This window comes from Varanus komodoensis, unplaced genomic scaffold (genome assembly GCF_004798865.1).
Source record: "Varanus komodoensis strain SLA01 unplaced genomic scaffold, ASM479886v1 scaffold17, whole genome shotgun sequence".
In the NCBI taxonomy this organism is placed as follows: Eukaryota; Metazoa; Chordata; class Lepidosauria; order Squamata; family Varanidae; genus Varanus; species Varanus komodoensis.
In genome coordinates this window covers 26,060,927-26,081,024 of record NW_025335505.1, presented here as the reverse complement: position 1 = coordinate 26,081,024, position 20,098 = coordinate 26,060,927, and the positions used below count along the sequence as shown (strand labels likewise).

At 37.2% G+C, this 20,098-nt stretch overlaps 1 protein-coding gene across 2 annotated transcripts in view; it reads left to right on the top strand.

Annotated features, from left to right (window-relative positions):
• NUP153 (nucleoporin 153) overlaps nt 1–20,098 on the top strand; it is a 62,092-nt gene that overhangs the window by 29,471 nt on the left and 12,523 nt on the right. The window contains exons 4-18 of one of the 2 annotated variants that reach the window (XM_044426667.1): nt 1,746–1,885; nt 1,967–2,095; nt 2,525–2,641; nt 2,772–2,813; nt 2,896–2,949; nt 6,023–6,169; nt 6,769–6,821; nt 7,672–7,795; nt 8,802–8,939; nt 9,807–9,899; nt 10,077–10,167; nt 10,577–10,681; nt 13,733–14,365; nt 16,444–16,638; nt 18,850–19,728. In XM_044426667.1, the coding sequence (XP_044282602.1) occupies nt 1,746–1,885; nt 1,967–2,095; nt 2,525–2,641; nt 2,772–2,813; nt 2,896–2,949; nt 6,023–6,169; nt 6,769–6,821; nt 7,672–7,795; nt 8,802–8,939; nt 9,807–9,899; nt 10,077–10,167; nt 10,577–10,681; nt 13,733–14,365; nt 16,444–16,638; nt 18,850–19,728 (2,940 nt within the window). Of the gene's footprint in view, nt 1–1,745; nt 1,886–1,966; nt 2,096–2,524; nt 2,642–2,771; nt 2,814–2,895; nt 2,950–6,022; nt 6,170–6,768; nt 6,822–7,668; nt 7,796–8,801; nt 8,940–9,806; nt 9,900–10,076; nt 10,168–10,576; nt 10,682–13,732; nt 14,366–16,443; nt 16,639–18,849; nt 19,729–20,098 lie in introns of both variants that reach the window. The other variant, XM_044426665.1, reaches the window with a different exon arrangement.

Here is a 20,098-nt window from a genome sequence, read left to right as displayed (position 1 = left end):
GTGGCATCAGGATCCTATCAGTTGAACAATAATTACACTGGAGGACAGACTTATCAGTGGTTATTAGTCATGACAACTAAATAGAGGTTCTGTAAAGTGAGGTTTGGGGAGGGAATAACATTTAGATTTTGGATCATGTAAGGCAGGAGAGAGAAATCAAAGGAAGGAAAGCCCCAGTTATACGAACAAATGGGGAGATGAAATCAGAAAGCCATATGTCCAGTGTGTTTTGTTTGATGGCAGAAACAATTGGGTATGTAGGTAGGGTATATGTTTATAATAACATGTCAGTGCCTGAAGGCTCCCACAACAATGTTCAGATGAAAACAAAACACAGTATAAAATAAAAAGAGTAGATAAGAATTGCAAGTAATAAAATATGGTATATAAAAATCACAGTAACAGGAGTTAGCTTCCATGATCTAATTAGGGAAAGAAAATAGGCACTATAAAAAGCCCATTGAAATAGTATGGTCTTTATAACTTATCAAAGAGACTACATGAGGGAGGGAGTTCCAGAACCAAAGTACCATACCTGGAATACCCTGTCCTGGGTACTCTCTAGCCACTGCATTTCCAAGCCTAAATTAAAGTGCTTTTGTTGACCTTGAAAACCTTAAATGGTTTGGGACTAAATTACTTGATGGAGTGCCTTCACTTTAAGCAGCAGGCAGTCCTCTCACTTGCCCACATTTGAATACAGTCCAGGGCTTTTTCCGCAGGTCATCCTATACCTTTGTAATGGGCTGCCATCAAAGGTGCCATCTTGTTTACTCTGGCCTCCTCATGAGTATGTACATTGGTGGTTGTGGGTTTTTTTTTTAATTATTATTATTGCACCTGTTCGTTTGAATATTATCAACAGTCTTGGGAGGCCCGTTAACCTGAAATGCAACTTAGAAAATATTTAAATAAATATTCCATGTGCAAAGCCACTTTTAAAGATCTTCATTGAAGGGGAAAATCATATCAGTCAAAATATATTCCACAGATCTCTGATTGTATGGTTTGTAACCACTATTGCTTAGATCTCTTTTCATGCGAGACTAAAAATCAAATTGGCTTAATGATTTATATTCCAACAGTTTTTAATCTTCCTAACATTCTCACACTTAAGATCTTTAAAGTACAGTATAAAAGTATAGGCAGAGGGCAAGAGTATCCGCTTGTGTGCTGCTTTTCTTTATGGTTATCCTGTGTGTGCCAATAAGTGCTTAGCCTGAGGAACAAATACTTGCTAACTCTAAACTATGAAGACTTTCACCTGTATCTTATCATAAATGTTCATGTTAGGTTATATATGATGAAGGAAAGACAAAATAAAATCCTGTCTACCTCTCCCAATTTTTCCTCCATCTTTCCCTTTTAAACCAAGAGCTAATTTATTTATTTTTATATTTCTGTACCACTTAATAGCCAAAACTTTCTGAGTAGTTAACAGAAATTAAAATGCAACATGATAAAACATAATATAAAACCTATAAACTTCAATGTAGAAAATAGTATATTTGTATCTGAAGAACACAAGTTGTATGTCTCAACTTGTGAATGGAAGTAGGACTTGTTTTATTGAACAGATCAAGCATTCTGTTGAAATTCTGTAAAGTGGGAGTATATCAAGGACAAAGCTTTGATATAATGTTTACCTTCATAATAAATTATATTTTCTTTGCTATGCTTGGTTTAAAATACATTTATAAGTAAAGTATTGATGCAAGTGTGTGCACATGGGCTTTTGTTTTTAGACATAGCAGTTTCAAAAACTGCTTCAGTACCACCTCTCTGGTCTACGGATCTTGAAAGACCGGTCCGTCTTTCTCAACATTCAGCCAGCAGCTCTAAAAAGCCTGGATTTAATCTATCTGCCTTTGGAACACTCTCTCCTGTGAGTACTGTACAACACTTGCTTTAACCACATTGTTCCTCTGTCTGCTTCTACTAACTAGACATCAATGTGTGTTTGCAGTCACTTGGTAATGCATCAGTTCTTAAGACGAGTCAGCTTGGAAATTCTCCATTTTATCCTGGAAAAACTATGTATGGTGGTGCTGCCGCAGCAGCAAGGCAGTCTAAACTACGTATTACTCCTTATCAGGTAAGAAAGATGCTGATTAACTAGAGATGTCATGAGAGTTGGAAGAGAAAGAAGAAAGTTGTGTATACTGATCATTCTTATATAAGTGTCCTTGTTGTACTTTCCACAATATATTTATTGGAATACCATATCTGTATTTCATCATGCTAATGCTTAGAGGCATACAGGGAATGGGGTAGCCTTTAGTTTAAAATTTTTAAGAATGATAATTGTTTTACTTTCCTGGCATCCACCCTACTGAACTCAAGCTGGCATCACTGTGCAGGTGCTCTAAAATTCACAGGAAGAGCTCCAATTAAATTAGCTTGGGCCACAGTGAACATATTTGATTCTTACTCTTACAAATCCTTTCTAAAACATGGGGAGCCTGTATGTGCAGACCAAAGGTTAACACCAGACATTATAACTTTTATAATATTATTTTTTCAGACACCAATAAGAAGGCAAATGAAAGCCAAGCAAGTAAATACACAGGCCTATGGAGTGACAAGTTCCACTGCACGACGCATCCTTCAGTCTTTGGAGAAGATGTCAAGCCCTCTAGCAGTAAATTACTCTCTTTGAAAAGTTTTATTTCAGTTCATAGCATGACATTTTATCAATATGTCTTATTTCATTAGGTAAAATCTTCATTTGTATAGCTATGGATTAACTTACTGTAATGCTTATTCAACAGGATGCTAAAAGAATTCCCTCTTCTGTTTCATCTTCATTATCTGTAAGTTACTCTTCAGTTTTTAAATACATTGACATTTTATTTTTAAAATCAGGTTTCTTAAAGTTTCTGTTCTGTTTTCCAGCCTGTGGAAAGAAGTATGTTGAATATCACTGACTTCCATTCACCAAGGAAAAAGGTAAATTCTTTCTCAACTCAGATTATCTTTGCTATGTACAGATGATATAAAACTGCTATATGGATTCTAGTAGAGGCTTTTTGTCATTTATCTGCTTCTGCTAAAAGTATGTGCATTGCTTAATTTCAAACTCTGTAACCTAGAGCGAATGAAAGCTTTTATAATACTGTGAAACACTGTGTGAAGAGTATAGAACTGTATAGAAGAGTGTATAGAAATTGTATAGCACTGAAGGAAATCTTGCACTGAATCTGTATCTTCTGTATCTACCATCCCTAACAGATTAGTATAGAACATACAGATTAAAGAGTGCAACAGGGAAAACAAAGACATGCAGATTTACACGTTGAAAGTGCTGCATGTTAAAATATGCTTTGCTGGTCAAGGCGAACGCTGCACCTGGTTTACTCACCTGCCTGTTGCCTAATGATCTATATGAGTTATAAAGCTATAAAGTCTCCCCAAACAACATCTCTTTGAAATGATTACCTAGCATAACTGGAAAGAATTAAGTGCATTATGAAAGGCAGAACACAATTTTTATATTCTATCATTTCTTACAATGTCCAGATTATTAGGAGACTGTCGTGCCTAGCGACTCAGAGGAGTCGCTAGCACACGAAAGAGGGCCAGGAGCCCCCAGCGAGGATCAGGCTTTAGAACAGGAAGATTTCTACTTGGTGCCCATGGCACAAACACCTCCCCCCGCCACCTGGCTCAGAAGTTTCTGTACAAGTTCCTGGGGATCAGGCTGAACAGTCTGTTGCCATGGAGAATGCCCAGCTGAGGAGGAGACTTCGACGCTTGGACCAATTAGAAGGGAGGCAAAGCGAAAGGAGGAGGGAGAGAAGTTTATCTAGCCCCCGGAGGGAGGGACGGACACGGAGGTTGAGATCCACGTGGTAAATCTCAGAGAGGTCAAAAAGGAGGGGGCAACTGTGTTGCTTAGAACTATCAAGGCAGCTCCTGTACTAAGTGTCGTATACATATATCTTGTAGTCATTTGGAATTAAAGGACTTTAAGCTTTTATTGCCTGCGTCTGTGTGAGTAATTGGGACGTGAGCTACGGTCTCGCGGCAGAGACATGGAAGAGTTGTCTGTGCTAACTATAAGTATTACCTGTTTTGTAGTAATTCTGGAAAGAGTTACTCATAACTTAGAAACTAAAGGTTTTAGATGAATGTTTATATTCTAATAAGATTAGTCTTCTACTGCAAGTTTTCAGCGAAAATTACCTTTTCCTGAAGGTAATTAGATTGATTTGCAGCATTGGTCTTGTATGAGCAAACATTTTATTTTAAATTCTAAAGTTATAAACTTCACATACTGCAGCATTAGACACTAACAGGCAGCAGATACTGAATATGTCAGGCAGAAAACTAATGTACCCAGTGTCATTAAGTGGTAAAAGGAGGAATTGTCTATTCATAAATGTAGTAAATGGTTGGCAAAAGAAGTTGTTGGCTAGGAGAGGTTTGTTAGTTGTTTGCTGCCAAGTGAGTGAGCTGTCAGCTGTCCTCTTTATTCAAGAAATTAAACCATTACATATGTCATTAGTGTTGTTCAGTTGGGAATCTGGTTATAGCAGCATGGCATTTTTCTTTATAATCAAGTAATTGCAATTGTTTAAAAAACAATTTGATCTGTTTCATTCATAATGAAACTTCACAACAAACATTATTTGAAAGTACCATTATGTATACCATATGCAAACTGAATATAGCTTTCAGAACTCCTTCATCAGAATATTGTTTCTAAGTGCTGTTCTTTCTGAGTAAATAAGCAGTACTTTGCAATCCAGTTCTTCTGTTTGCTCCTGGTAAGGATGATTACAAATTTAAACTAGTTTTACCATTTGCATAAAATCACATACATTTGGTGAATGCATCATATATAATGTTAGATTAATTCTTGGTAATAGGCTGCTATGTGTAGAAAATATTGTGTAGAAAAATCACATGGCATTCCCCTTCCTCCTCTGCCTTACCGGATCTCTCCCAGAGGAATGGGGGACTCTTGGAAGCCGTGTGAAAAGTATTGCCAAGAAATCAAGAATGGGAAAGGAAGAATCAGCAAAAATAACTTCCCCATCACTTCATTTTACAGAAGCCTCTGTTTGTTTTAGGCTTACTTCTTTCACAGGAAGACACCTCTGGATACAACCTAGTATATGTATACTTCTCCCTCTCGTTCTCCCTCCTTCTCTGTTGTTCGGTCCTAGTAGCCACTATGTTAGCTTTAAGGAATGGTCTCCTTGCTTTGCACAATATGTATTCATACATAGCTCTTTTTTTCTAGATGATTGTCTTGAGGGGAGGGAAAGAGGATGCGTTGATGTCGTTTAACCTTAATTTATTAGCTCTCCAGATCTGTAAATATTTGACTGCCAAACCTGTAACTCTAATATCATGTGATGACAGTTCTGATGTTGGCTTCTGTTTTTCCATGTAGTAGCTGAATTCTTACCCTGTGGTACACATTTCCTATTATCTATCAATAGTTGGAAAGAGGTGTTAATGGGATGCTGGGATTAAAAATGGAATCTTAAAAGATATTAATCAGTTATCATTTGAAAAATAACATTTGGATTTTCTATCTTACAAAAATCACCATACTAATATCTCTGTATTAGTGTAGATGAAATAGTCAGTCCAAATAGCTAATTAACTGGTTAAATAAATAACAGTGCACTCTTATATATAGCTTTTCCTAAGTAACTATGTCCAGTGGGCCTTACTACATACTAAATGCAGGTAGAATCCCAGTTATAGCCTAATTATTCAAGATACTTGCCTAATTTTGGGTGTATGTAATGGGAATTTTTTTGACAATGAATTTGGGCAAAGGGTCATATGAGTTCCTTCTTGCTGGATATTAGTAGATACGTTGATTTTAAGCATAATTTGAAATAAAGTATTCTCAAAATGTGTTCAAAAGAGCATTGATATCTGATAGAGTAGTTCCTAATTCTGTAATGATCAATATGCTGTACACCTTCCATGTAAGTTGATTGTATATGAATTAATTTTGCTCAGAGTGATTTTGATTTCATGACCACTGCTTCCTTTAAAGGTTGAATCCCATTATCCTCCAGTCCAGAAGCTTGTGACACCCAAGACTGTTTCACTGTCAGTGAGTCGTTCTCAATATTTTAAGCCATCACTTACATCTGCCGCTGAATCAGGAAGGATTCGACAAAGAATAGAGATGAACCATAAAGTATGTATATTACAAATCATTCATCTATACACCATGCTTAACCACACCCACTCTAAACCAATCACATTGCTCTGATCTGATTTGGACCCTAACAGTTGCTTTTCATTTTGGAAACAAGATAAATGTTAGACGATCCAATTACAGATCTCATTGTCATAATAGTTCCTACATTTGATTAAGTATCTGTGCAGTGATTTGTGGAGGGAAAGGTGATAAGTAAATCATATTGAAAATAATGGAGTATTTGTTCTTGCAGAAAGTTTCGTTCTCAATGCTCTAGTGCAGCCAAGTTCACCCTTTCAGCAGCAGAAAGAGCAAGTAAATGATGAAGGCAGAAAAAGAATACTCATATGGGCTTTGTTAATAGCAAAAAATATAGTTTGTACCAGAAAATATTTATTTGGGTGATTTCAGACAGCAGGTAGCATTAAAAAGGTACCATTACTGAAAGCCATATAAAAATTATAAAGAGACAGGTAGGAGGCATTTGGGTAAACAAGGATCAGTGGGGTCTTGTTATTTAAATATTTAATCTCTCTCTTGTTTTAGGAATAGCAAATCGGGGGGGAAAAACCCTGAACCATATTTTTTTTTCACAGGCAGGGCAGGAGAAAAACCTAGCAGTAGAACAGCAAATGGAACAACCAGCAAGGTATGTGAACTCTATCCTACAGCTAAAAAACCTGTTTTGACTGCTCTTGTGGCTTGTCTGTTGGTAATCCTTTAAAGAAAGGAGCAATATAAGCACAATTCCAGAAGGTGGTAGTAGAGTGATTTCCCTTTGCCATTCAAGGAACTGTCTCTGCATTCCTTTTACCTCTATACGTTGGGTATGCTGCTTGAACTACCCTCTCATAGTTTATTAGGTATAGCAGTTTGCCCTGGAAGCCAGGAAAATATGGAATAGGCAAGTTTCATACTAATTTTTATGGATATGTTTATTTTATCCATTTAACCTTTATGTGATTTTATTTCAGATTGTTTTATCCCATTATATTTTCATTATATTTTAACAGATCTTTTAATTTCCTTTTTTTATAACACTTTTCTATTTGAATTTGTCAAATATTACTTTTTGTATTTATACTGCTACATGGCCACAACTTTCTCTGTTTGTGATTGTTATGTAATTGTATTTTCTTTTCTTTTAAACTTGTTATTGCCTGTGACTATAAAGAATAAAGAATGACAACCCTTCTGCAGGTATAGCATTTTTACCAAAAAGCCTTCCAGAGCAAATTGCAAATGAATAAGACAGTCTGTACTCTCAGGCTTACAATCCGAAAGATACAAGACAGAAGGGGAGAGAGAAAGAGAAAGAAATAAAAGCAAATCCATGCACTCCTTGTTAAAGTTACATGCCTAGCTGGGGTGGAAATATAGTGTGTACATGCATTCTCTTGTACTGATTTCTGTTTGTGGAGTGAGTTGTATTCCATCTGATGCAGAAAGTCTATGAAATGTGAAAAACTGTGTAACATGGATCAATTTTCTATCAGCAGTGTCACAAATCCCAAATTCAGCGCTTCTGCATCCAATGGTCTACCTCCAGCAGTGGGAGGTGGTGGTGGCAAGATGAGAAGGGAAAAAGGTGTCCACTATGTATCAAAACCTGCAGAAGAAGAGGTAAGAATATTTGCTGTTCTGTTAGAGTAAGTAAATAAAAATCCAGAAGCTGTGGAATTGAAATATTTGTCCTCATATTTTTATATGTAAGTTTGCGCTTCAACCCTGTTTATTTCCAACATGATTAGACAGAGGAGCTTATTTTGTACCTTGCTTGCAGAGTTTAAACTGTTAATGGTGCAGTCCCGTGGACTGTCCCATTGCAATTTGGAAACTTCCAAACTCAGAAGCTTCTGACATTCCTATGCCTTGCTGTGCTGAAGCTAGCAGGGCTGGAGGAGCAACAGATGTGATTTTGTCTCACTGTTTCAGTCTTCTTTCTTTTCATTAGAGGGGCATGTCCAGCAAAAGCACAGGGGACAGGAGGGAAAGAGGATGGACGAGGCTCAGGCTAAATGATATCCTAGCCTTGTGGGTCTCCTCTCTCCTTTACCCCTCTGAGATTATTGGCATAGTTCTTCCTGCACCAATTGAAATTGGGCAGGGTCATGAGTCAGATCTTCAACAACCCCTCTTCTTGGGTTGGAGCACTCATTCAGGGACTCCCAAAGCCCAAGCCTGTGATCTGTCTTTGCAGCAATCACCAGGTATAGGATTTGCGTGCGGGCTTCCCATATTCCAGGAGGAGTGCTTTTCATATGGACTGAACCAGGAATGCTTATCAAAACTGAGGAAAGTGTCCTCATGGTACAGGAATGCTTTCCAAGACCCCTTTCATGGGATAGTAGTTTCATTATGGCTATGGCAATGATCCTGTACGATACTACTTGGTACAGATAAAGGTGCCACATATGGATACTGCTGTAGCTGCCTCAAGAGAAGGCTTGGCCAGTGCCTTAGCAGCTACCTCTGTCCTGTGTGTTCTTTTTAGTAGTTTCATTTTTTAATCCTTTGTTATTTCAGTGGCTAAGCTGATTTCATTTTTTTCTGTAGAAATGAGCTAATGGAACAAAAATATAGGTTTAAATGGAACTTGAAAAATAATTACATAACTGTTCAATTCTAGGAGATGGAGATGCCAGTACTACCAGAAATATCTTTACCCATCAGTACATCATCTTTGCCAACTTTCAGCTTTGGCCCTCTTCCTAATAGTACCATTTCATCTTCACCTGACAGTGGTTCACAATCTGTGACTAACAAGGTATCTGTATACAGATGAAAAATTTATATGCATATTCTCTTCCATCTTGTCTTTTCTCGTGCCTTCTTCAAGCTGTGTTTGTCCCTTCAACTTTTCCTCTCTCCATCTGACTTAAATTTCCAAAAACATGGGTATAAACTGTGGAACTTGAATATAAAGGTTGATATTAAATAAATATTGATAGTAATTTAGGTGTCATATAGTGATATAGTTGGGGCAAAGTTTATGGTTGTATGTGCTTGACAAAATTTTTATCATTATTCAGTGAAACAGTTTGTAAGACTGTTTCCCAGTGCCCAAGCAAGCTTTATATATACACAGGCTGCTATCCTATACTCAACTGGCAGTTGACTCCATATATGAGGTCATGCAGTAAAAGTATTGTTTCCATGGTTTTAAATTAACGTACTTGTAGAGCTTGGTATATCAGGAGGCTGAATTTTTTGGTATGTTTGAAAAGCTCTAAGTGATGCAGAAAGCTATTCTTTGGCTTTCACAATAGCTGATGAATTAGAAGCTCAAAAACAGAGTAGGTAATGATGGGAAAAAGTATTATCCTACTGATGTAAACTTAAACATACAAGGCTTGGCTGCTTATAAGGCCTGTAATCCAACAACATGTGCTATATCACAAAGTATATTTCAAAACTGCCTTCAGTTTCAAAAATAACTTGATTTATATATTGTAGAGTAGAACTGCTGCTTGAGAATACATGAGCCTGCAGAACAAATTCTGTAGTTCATTCAATCCATGCCATGATTTACTACAAATCTGAATGAATTAAGTTGTGTCTTACATTGTTAGCCAGTGACTGGTAATTATTTTCAATCAATTTATTTTAAAATGTTATCCTTCCAAAAAATCAGGTGCAACCAGCCGGTAAAGCTAGCAGTCCTGTGTTCAGGTTTTCGTCTCCAATTGTAAAATCCACTGAAGCAGAAGTGCTGCCACCCGTGTCTGTGAGTAATAACACATGTGGGCATTTGTAATAAAGGAGCAAATGGGAATGATAGAATTACTAACTGATACTATTCATTTGGAAATTTAGTGATAAGAACCAGAAATCTGCAATTCATGTTTATGACTATGCATGAGTTGGAATTGTCCTTTTGACATTTAATTTTTATATTTGCCAGGTTGGTGGCTTTAAATTTAGTGTTCCAGTTGCAAAATCATCGGATCCTTCAGGAACCAAGAATACTCCATTATCATCTCTAATGAATACAGGTAATTACATTGTGCATTCATGTAAACATTTTTCCCTGACAGGGAAATCAGGTGAAGAAAGTTTCCTATTTCAGGAAATATTGGGATTGCTATCTATAAAACATGAGCTTTGGTTAGGCTTATTCAATCAAATTGACCTCAAGAGTGAATGCATGCCAGCTCTCAGCTGTGAGTAAAGGTTCTTTGAGTTACATCTATTTTTGATAGAGCTGTACCCAAGGATCCCCACCTTCTGATGGAGATTATTTAGCTCATATGTAGATAAAATAAGGGTTACGATATGATTCATCCAGAAAGTTACCTCATAGAGTATCTTCAAACAGATGGGAATTATCTACAAATGATGTGTTTATAGATGTCCTCAGTCTAGCTCATAAAACTTCAGAAATGTTTCTGTTCACATCTTCAGCTACCAATAGCATCAGCAATAAGAAGGAGAATGAGTATGATGGTCCCTTTAAGCCAGCAAAAATCCTAAAAGCAGGAAGTGTTCTGGATGTTTTAAAGAGTCCTGGTGAGTTTCATTGGAGTTAAAGGACAACTAATAAGCTTTATACATTTACATAAAAGAAAACAGCTGTGAAGATTTTACCTTGTTTGGAGTGATTGAAAGTTTGCATATTTGATGTTAATTAAATGTTTATGAAGTGTTCTCTAATAGGAATTAAAAAAAATGTCTGGAGTAATTCATTCTTATGTTACAATGTATAGGTTCCCCATTTTCTTTCTCAAGCAATGCAGATCAACAAAGGCTCATTGAATATTTCTGTTTAATGCTCTTTCTTGCCCAGGACAAAGGCTTGCAGAACTCCATTGTCTATCTTCAGTCACTGTAGCACTGGGAATTTGACAAATACTTTTTTATACATTTTGTTCTAATAAATATTTCTAAATATTAATCTTACCAGTTACTAATCAGCTCAAATACAATTAGAATCCGTTATATTCTTACTTTACTAGTCCTGTTTGGGGCTGTAATCTACTATGAGAAATTTAGCACAAGGCAATTATAGTGAGAACTGTAACTGAGTAAGAGTGTACATCTGGGGGGTACAGAACCTAGTTTGCTTGGGTTTTCTTTTCTATATGTAAATAGGTTTTGAGATTGGATGTTTATGGCGACAGTTTTGAAAATGTGTGAACCTGTAGACCCAAGCAGACAATCAAATAAAAAACAGCAAATCATAGGTTTGTGAGCATGTAGGAGTGACTCCCAGTTTTTCACCTGCTTTCCTTTCTACTCTGTTGAACAAAAATTCTGGGTTGTTTCTCACTCAAGAATACATTTCCTGAATTTTTTCACAAAGTGGAAGCAGCAAGAGAGCAGGAGTCAGTTTGCTTACTTGCCACACCCAAACAACTCACTGTTTGTTTATTATTTATTAGGTGTATAGCTCACTTTTTTCTTATAACAAACTACATCATTCTCTTCCTAATGCTCTCAGTCTTACCACACAACAACAACCCTGTGAGATAGTTTGGGCTGAGAGACTGCAACTCCCCCAAAGTCACCAGTTTGTACCATGGCTGAGTGGGGCTATAACTCAGATTGCCTATGTCCCAACCCTGTGCTCTTAAACCACTAATCCACACTGGCGCTCCCAGTTAACAAACTATGTATTGTTTAATTGTGTTAATGAAGTTACTGCCTGAATGTCACCACCTTTCATACTTGCTATGTTTTACCATTTCAGTCTTTATCACAATGTATATAATTTTATATCCACCTAAATATTTCCATTGCGATACATTAGTTTTTAGCTAAACTAATAGTGATATGAACAGTTTTACAAATGTTTTAGCATTTTTAGTTTATGAGTGTCTAATTCAAACATATGATCACATGCTGCTAATTCAGCAAGCATTTGTCAATTTGAAATACTTAAGATTTTTTTTTTGATGATACAAAACAATTATAGAAGAACAAAAGTTCAGAATCACAGGAACAACTTTCCATTTACAAATAATATCTATAATGACAATAGGGAAATAGAAAATACCACAGCAGCACTTAAAAGCAACACAAACATGACATCAAGATAACTACCTTTTTTTGTAACATTGGTATATATGTATTAGCATTATCATAGTTTGGATTATCATGGCATTATTCATACTGCAGTGCACAATTTACAGGCAATTTATACATTTTTAAAGTTTCTTTCTCAAGTGGAATCCTTTCACCCCGAACAAGCAGCACAAAAATCTTTTGCAATCATTCAGTTGAAAAAAGGGTGTTTGTTTGTTTGTTTTAAATCTGAGGTATCTTGGCTCCAATTACCATATTACTCAATATTTTTCTTTCCACACTGGCACTTAGATCCTCTCATATTGATTAAGAAGATCATTCCAACAGAACTCTACACCTGCATTTAACATTTCCCAAATTAGATGTGAAGTTGCTTTACAAAACCATGGAAGGGCACAATTCTATGTGTGTTAGACAGAAAAACATCCTACAGTTGCTGACTGGGAAAGCAGTAGGACTTTTTAATGTTTGAACATGCATAGGATTAGATCCTGTCTTTCAAGAACCTTTCTATTACATATGCATGCAGCTGGCTAATGTAGCATTGCAATTTCATTTCCTACCATGTTAATATTATATACTTCTTAATCTGGGCTACTGTTTAATACAAACAATATATGAATGTATAAAAATTCTCTTTAATTACCCTATGATGAGAGATCCTTGTCTTGAACTTAAATATGTATTTTCAACTTCCTTTAACCATAAGGAATTTCATAGCATTTTTCACTGGTGCCTGTATATTTCATTAGTAGACGCCTTATAATTCTGTGTAACATAAACCTTAGGAAAATGACCTTTTTTGATCATTATGAATAAAGATTATAGGGAGGATTTTGGAGGACTACAGTCATCCAACAAAGAAGAAAAGGAGTAGGAGGAGGCAAGGGTTGGCTCCATGCTCCTCCTGACCTGACCTGCGAATTGTCTTTTGAGCTGACCTGCAAAATCTCAGCATGCAGTCCAAAGCTGGAGCTGGGATTCCAACCTATCCTATGGCAGCCTAGAGTTCATTTTGCAGCCATAAGATTGTGCCTTAAGTTACATAATTTTGATTTTTAGCATATTTTTAAATCATATTTTAAATTTTAAAAAGCACTTTTTTGCCAGTGAGAAAAATTACTGAACAATTTTAGTGCTCCAAAATCTTTGACTTGTATTAGTTAAGCTATAGATGAAATTTTAAGAGCTTCATACATTTCAAGTTTTATAACATTTATGGATGATGAATTCTTCAGATGTTTAATCTCGCCCCAATTTTTTCAATGCCTGAGCATCTATTCCATTAAGGGGGTTTCTGAGGCACTTAGTTAAAAGAATCTGGTCTCACCTCTGTGAAGAGAAAATTATCAAACAGATACATGGGAATATTAGGAATAATAGCATTAGTAATAGCTATTGCTTGTCATGAACTGTTGTACTGCTTTTAAAGTACTGTGTCAGAGTTTGCTTCCTCCAAGGACTTGCTAAACATAGATTGTATTTTAAGAAAATATTTGCTTGAAACTCAGGCTTTTGTCCTGTTCTTTTTTGTAGGTTTTGCTTCTCCGGCCACCCCACCAATGTACTCCTCAGCAGCCACTCCGCCTGTTGCAACAAGCACAGTAGTTTATACAAGACCTACAATAAGTAGTTTCTCTAGAGCTGTTTCAGGACTTGGAGATACTGTAAAACAAGCATCAACTCATTGGCAGTGTGATACCTGTCTCATACAAAACAAGCTTGCAGATAACAAATGTATAGCCTGCCAGGCTGCTAAAGTGCTAACATCAGATGGTACTAAGCAAGCTGGTACTTTGACTCAGAACATCACTGTCAAATCAGCTGTTTCTACAACTGCGACAAAGGGCTTTGGGGACAAGTTTAAGGCAGCAGCTGGAACTTGGGACTGTGATACTTGTTTGGTCCAGAACAAACCAGAAGCTACAAAATGTGTGGCCTGTGAAACACCAAAACCTGGAACAGGAGTAAAACAAGCTCTTGTTTTGCCTTTTGTCACAGACAGTGCAACAACAGTGTCTTCCTCTTTGAGCTCTGCTGAAGTTCCAGTCACTTTGGGATTGGGAGACAAATTCAAAAAGCCAAAAGGTTCTTGGGAATGTTCTGTGTGCTCAGTGTCAAATAAGGCAGAAAGCAACAGATGTGTGGCCTGTCAGTCAGACAAAGTAGGTGAGTTTGCAGCAATTGAAATCTGCCTTGGAGAGAAAAATATGTCTCCAGGTACTGTATTAAAAACAGTTATGATATAAGCACCACTGCACTTATAGGTGCTTGCTTCTGAGTCAACATGCATAGGATTGCACTGTTAAGCCTTTTATCTTGAAAAAAAGTGTGGGGGCATTACCAAACATATACAGATTTTTTAAAAAAAAATTGAAAAGGTACTGCATAGTCTTTTGCTCTGTATTTGTAACTGAATTGCCTGTTCTCCACCTTCCCTTGTCAGCATATGGCAGAGGAAAACAACCTCTCACTTGAAGAGGTGCCCAATCTGGCCTGCACCTTCCCAAAGGTTCATTCATCTTTCTACAGGCTTTGGGAAGAAGTAAGCGACAGGTATCCTGTTGTTATTTCCACTCTTGGGATGGATATAGGGAGATTCCCCAACTCAGTCAAGGCAGGCAGGATCAGATCCAGCAAGCCATGGCTAAGTCCCTTACTGCACACCCCAGTTGGGCAAAAGTGGTGCAGCAGAGAAGCACCTATCTTGGCTGGGATTTGCAAGAGTCAGTCTTGCAGGCCCCAGCCAAAGTGGGGGGTTCCCCTGTTATGTCTCATCAGAGATAACAAATGGATTCCCATCTGCTCTGCTCACCAACCATGCCTTTCTTTTGATGAGGATGTCACTTTCATTCAGTGACATGGTTTCAGAGAGAGGCCTTGCTCCCCTTGATGACATCCAGACCTGCCCAATTGATCTGCAGGGGCCACTGCAGCCCCTAGATCAAAAGAGGCTGCCCACTCTTACATATAAAGTCTCTTTGCCTGCTGTATCACCTTTGGACAATGACAAAATTGGTCTGCCTTATTTGGTAGTAATGGAAGTCACAGGGTGAAGGTAAACAGGACAGGTACTGTAAAGAGCAGTGTTCCCTTCTATATTTCTCTGATACTTTATGAAAAATTAATGATCACTGGATCTGAAATTCTGTTTTATTCAACAAACTAAATTTCTCATGAATTGTTACTTTTACTCTGATCACAATTGATTTAGAATCACGGGTTGAAAGATAAAAGGAATATCTTATCCTCTTGCTTTGCCAGATTATAGAGTATCACTTTTAAGTAGCAGGAAAATAGGACTTATTATTCCATATTTCTGAAATATATAGAATTTTGGCAGCTATTTGTAACTTATTTCAAATCAATAACCCCAAGCTATTAAAACACATGAGGATTTCACCTATACAGTAATCATTATGGTATAATTTTTGAAGAAAATAGTTCTTGGATTTTAATAGTAGAGTCCAAGCAGTTCCAGAATATGGCCTAGTCAGAGTAAAAAAATACTATTGTCTTACAAGGTAACCTAGGGTATCCTGTGAAAAAGTTGAAAAAAATGACACCTTACTGATGTTTGACTCATTTGCCTATTAAAAATGGATATCCATGTGTTATACACACACATACATACATAGACTGCCTTTCAAGACCTTCCAACTCCCATGAACCCTTGTCAGCTTGATGAGTGATCAGGGAAGTTGGAAATTGTAGTCCAAAACATCATAGGTACCACATGAGGAAAGATTGATTTAGTGTTAATAACGCAACGCAAGAAACTAGCTTTAACTTCTGTCTCTGCCGCGAACCATTCCTAAAATTTTGTATATGAGTCAGGAAATTGCATGATTACTGTCTCCTGTGAAAGAATTATCTTTTTTTTTCCAAATTTTACATGGGTGTTGTCACTTTCATTTTTTGTCTACATGTTGAAATCTACATACACTGCATTTCAGAGTCTCTAGAGCAGTCTTCCCTAACCTGTGATGGGACAGATAGTCCAACAAATGCAGAGGACACCAGGTTTCTGGGGGTTGCTTTAGAGTATTGTAAAAACATCAGCATAAAAACTGAATTACTTAAGTAGTCTTTATTTAGAATGATGGATATTCCATTTATATTTTCTTTTGCCGAAACAGAGAATTTTATGTTTTATGCTGGATTTTACATAATTTTATGTAAAATGGCAATTGCTTGAAATGCACTTTTTGCTTATGTTAATGTATACCATTTTTTTTTAAACCTAGGGGGTTCAGCTCCTGTAGTAAGTAGCAGTGCATCCTCTTTACCTGCTCTTTCTGGAGGATTTCTGGGCTTAGACAAATTCAAGAAACCAGAGGGAAGTTGGGACTGTGAAACCTGTTTAGTAGAAAACAAAGCAGATGCCTCGAAGTGTGTAGCTTGTGAGACTGCAAAACCTGGCAGCAAAATTGAACTCAAAGGTATGTTAACAAGTTTAGACTTTTTTATACACAGTTTGTCTATTTTTCTCCTGCATTTCCCCATCCAGCTTATATATCCTTTTCTAAAAGAGAGGAAATGTTCTCTCTTTACTCCCCTTCTTCCTGTATATGTCTGTTTAGTCCAACTAGATTATATTCTTTCAATGTAAGGAACATTTGGTTCTCCCATCCAGCTGTGAATGAGTGGTGAGAACCACATCTGGGTGTACATTCCAAGGAAGCAAAGCAGCAGAGACCATATCTGCCATGGACGCACATTTGATTTATCCTGTGATTCTTCTAACTATGAGAATGCTTTCCCATTTGCATTTTAAGGATCTTTTGGGTTCATAGTATTATTACTACTATTATATTTATTTAATTAATAAATGCTCACAGCTGAAGCTCTCTGTTGGTTTACAACAAAATATAAAACAATAAAATATAATAAAAAACATTGACAACTATTAAAATTAATTTAAAATAGTAGAAAAACATGAATCATGGTAGCAAGATTTTTCTCTCCTCAAAATCAGGATTTTCCTGCATTCCTGGGTGAGATGTCCTCTCCTACATAGACTCCCTTCAGCAATCTGCTTTTCCTTGTTTTGTTATTTATTTACATCCCACCTTTTCCCTTCCAAGGTAAAGGGCAGCATACACAATTATTTTCTTGCTCTCAGTTTCATCCCTTTGACAATAACCACGTGAGGTAGGTTGGGCTGAGAGTTTATGGCTAGGCCACAGTCACCCAGTTGGCTCCATGGCTTTGCAGGAACTAGAACTCAGGTCTCATGAGTCCCAGTCCCACACTTTTACCCACTATACCACGCTGGCTATCTTTTGTTACTCAGCATGAGTTGACTAAATCATATTCCTGCTTCCCAGATAATGTTTAAAAAGCAGTTGTCCTAATAAACATTTACATATTTCAGCATTCGCCTCACATTAGGTGTGATGATACCTCTTCTAACATATTGAGGAAGATATGTTTATCCTGGTTTTGAGATTATGTTTCTCAGTATTTCTTACTGTGAGCATATCAGTAATCTAGAATGCATTGCTTATTGGTTCCTATGATGATTGAAGAGAGAGGTTATATTGTTAGAAAGAAATTATTATTTTTACAGCCAAGGAAATTTTTAGCCGGTGTTGATGATTGACTAATGAAGTAATTAAAACTTAAGAGGGTTTCTTTATACTAGCCTTTCCTTACCTTATGGGTCTCCAACCTTTTTGGACCCATATATGGATTTGACATTTTGAAAAGAGCTCTGGGTGCCACCACAAATTGATTGCTGTAGAGTGGGAGGGACAATTAAAAAACATTAAAAGTGCCTATTTGCATGTGTGTATGATGTACATCCTTTGAGTGCACACTAACTGCTCTGGCTTCTTTATCTCTCCCCGCACCCCTCCTATGGATTTTTCTTCTCCTGGCACTCATTCTTCATTTCTCACTGTCCCCTATTTCGTCTTCCTTCCATCCTCCTGTCTCTCTAGCTCCTCATTTTTCTTTCTTTCTTTCCAGACTTATTTTGACAGTGGGGCTTTTTCTTTCCATGTGCAAGCCTATGAGGAATCTCTCCCTAGGCTTCTTATATAGGGAGCAGAAAAGTCCATCTGACAAAAATCATTTGGAGAGGGGAATAGAGGCCACCCACCACCAAAGGTCCTTATTTGCCTGCCTCCAACCATTTACTTGTACAAGAAGGATTTTTTTTTTCCTCTTGGCACCAGGCCAAGACCTTTTTATTTAAAAGTTATTTTAATTGTTAATTTAGGAATTGTATTTATGGGGTTTTTATGTACATGCCGAGATGTTTCCGGTTTTTTAACTCTAATTGTATAAACTGTTTATTTATGCTTATTTATTATTCTTGTAAGCCGCCTCGAGGCTTTTTGCGAATGGGGCGGCATAAAAATGGTTTAGATAGATAGATAGATAGATAGATAGATAGATAGATAGATAGATAGATAGATAGATGAGTTACTTCATTTACTGGCAGAGGAAAAAAATGTTGGTGGGCTTGCGGATGCAAGGGAACTTCTGCCTAACCTGGTGCCCTAACATTTGGACTAACATTTCCATTATCCCCTGAATGATAATAGTTGTAGTCCTACTAATTTGGAGTACACCAGCTCATGGAAGACTATTTTATAAAAGATTTCAATTATGTGTGTAACAGACTTGTTATATTTTGATTTCAGGTTTTGGTACTACTATTACTACAACTACTACTACTACTTCAGCCCCATCCGCTCCTTCATTTACGTTTGGTATTCAGTCATCATCTTCAGAATCACATCCAATATTGGGAAATGCAGGAAAAAACTTTAAATTTGGAGAACAAACAGGATTCAAATTTGGTATCACTTCAGAACTGGGATCATCAACAAACACTGTAGCAGGAGATTTTAAATTTTCTAAAAATGAGAGTTCCAAACTGGGAAGCTTTCCTTCAGAATCTAAATCAGAAGATAGTGTGAAAGATAGCAAGAATAACAGCACTTTCAGCTTTGGACTTCCCTCTGGAGCTAGCATTACATCTACTACATCATTTCAATTTGGAATAGCTAACCTTGGACAGCAAGAGAAGAAAGAAGGACCTAACAAGCCTGCTGTAGGAGCTTTTACCTTTGGTACTGGCTCCACAACTTCTACAGCTGCATCTGAGAATAAAACTGGAATAAGTAGCTTCACGTTTGGAAATTCAGAAGAAAAGGAAGTTACATTAAGCCCATTTTCCTCCAAAACAACAGAGGGGAAAAAAGATGAAATTCCTTCAACAAAAGGTGGCTTCACTTTTGGTAATATGGAATCCATGACTGTTCCACAGCTCGTTTTGGGAAGGACAGATGAAAAACAGGAGTCTGATGCCCCTTCTAATCCATTAGTGTTTGGAAAAAAGTCAGAGAATGAAGAGACAAAGGCACAATCTGTGTTTTCATTTGGAAAAGCAGAACAAACCAAAGATGATGGCACAGTAAAAACTGCATTCAGTTTCAGCCTGGCAAAACCAGTGGAAAAAGAAGCTGAACAACAAACAAAGCCAACTTTTACATTTGGAGCAAAAGCAAATGCTGCTGGTAGGTACAAAAGTTGCTTCTGTATTCAGACTTTAGTATCTTGCTTGACTTTCATATGATTCTGTAAAATTAAGTTGGCAGGTCATTTATGAGACATACGATTAAAAGGAGTCTGTGGGAATACTGACACATACCCCTAAAATTATCCCTTGCTTTCCTTTATTGTTTTGAAGATTGCAGGTGGTGCAGTGGTTTAAACCACTGTGCTGCTGGGCTGGTTGATCGAAAGGTCGCCGGTTTGAATCTGCACAACGGGGTGAGTTCCCGTTGCTCCGTTCCAGCTCCTGCCAACCTTGCAGCTCGAAAGCATGCAAATGCAAGTAGATAAAAAGGTACCACTTCGGTGGGCAGGTAACAGCGTTCTGTGCAC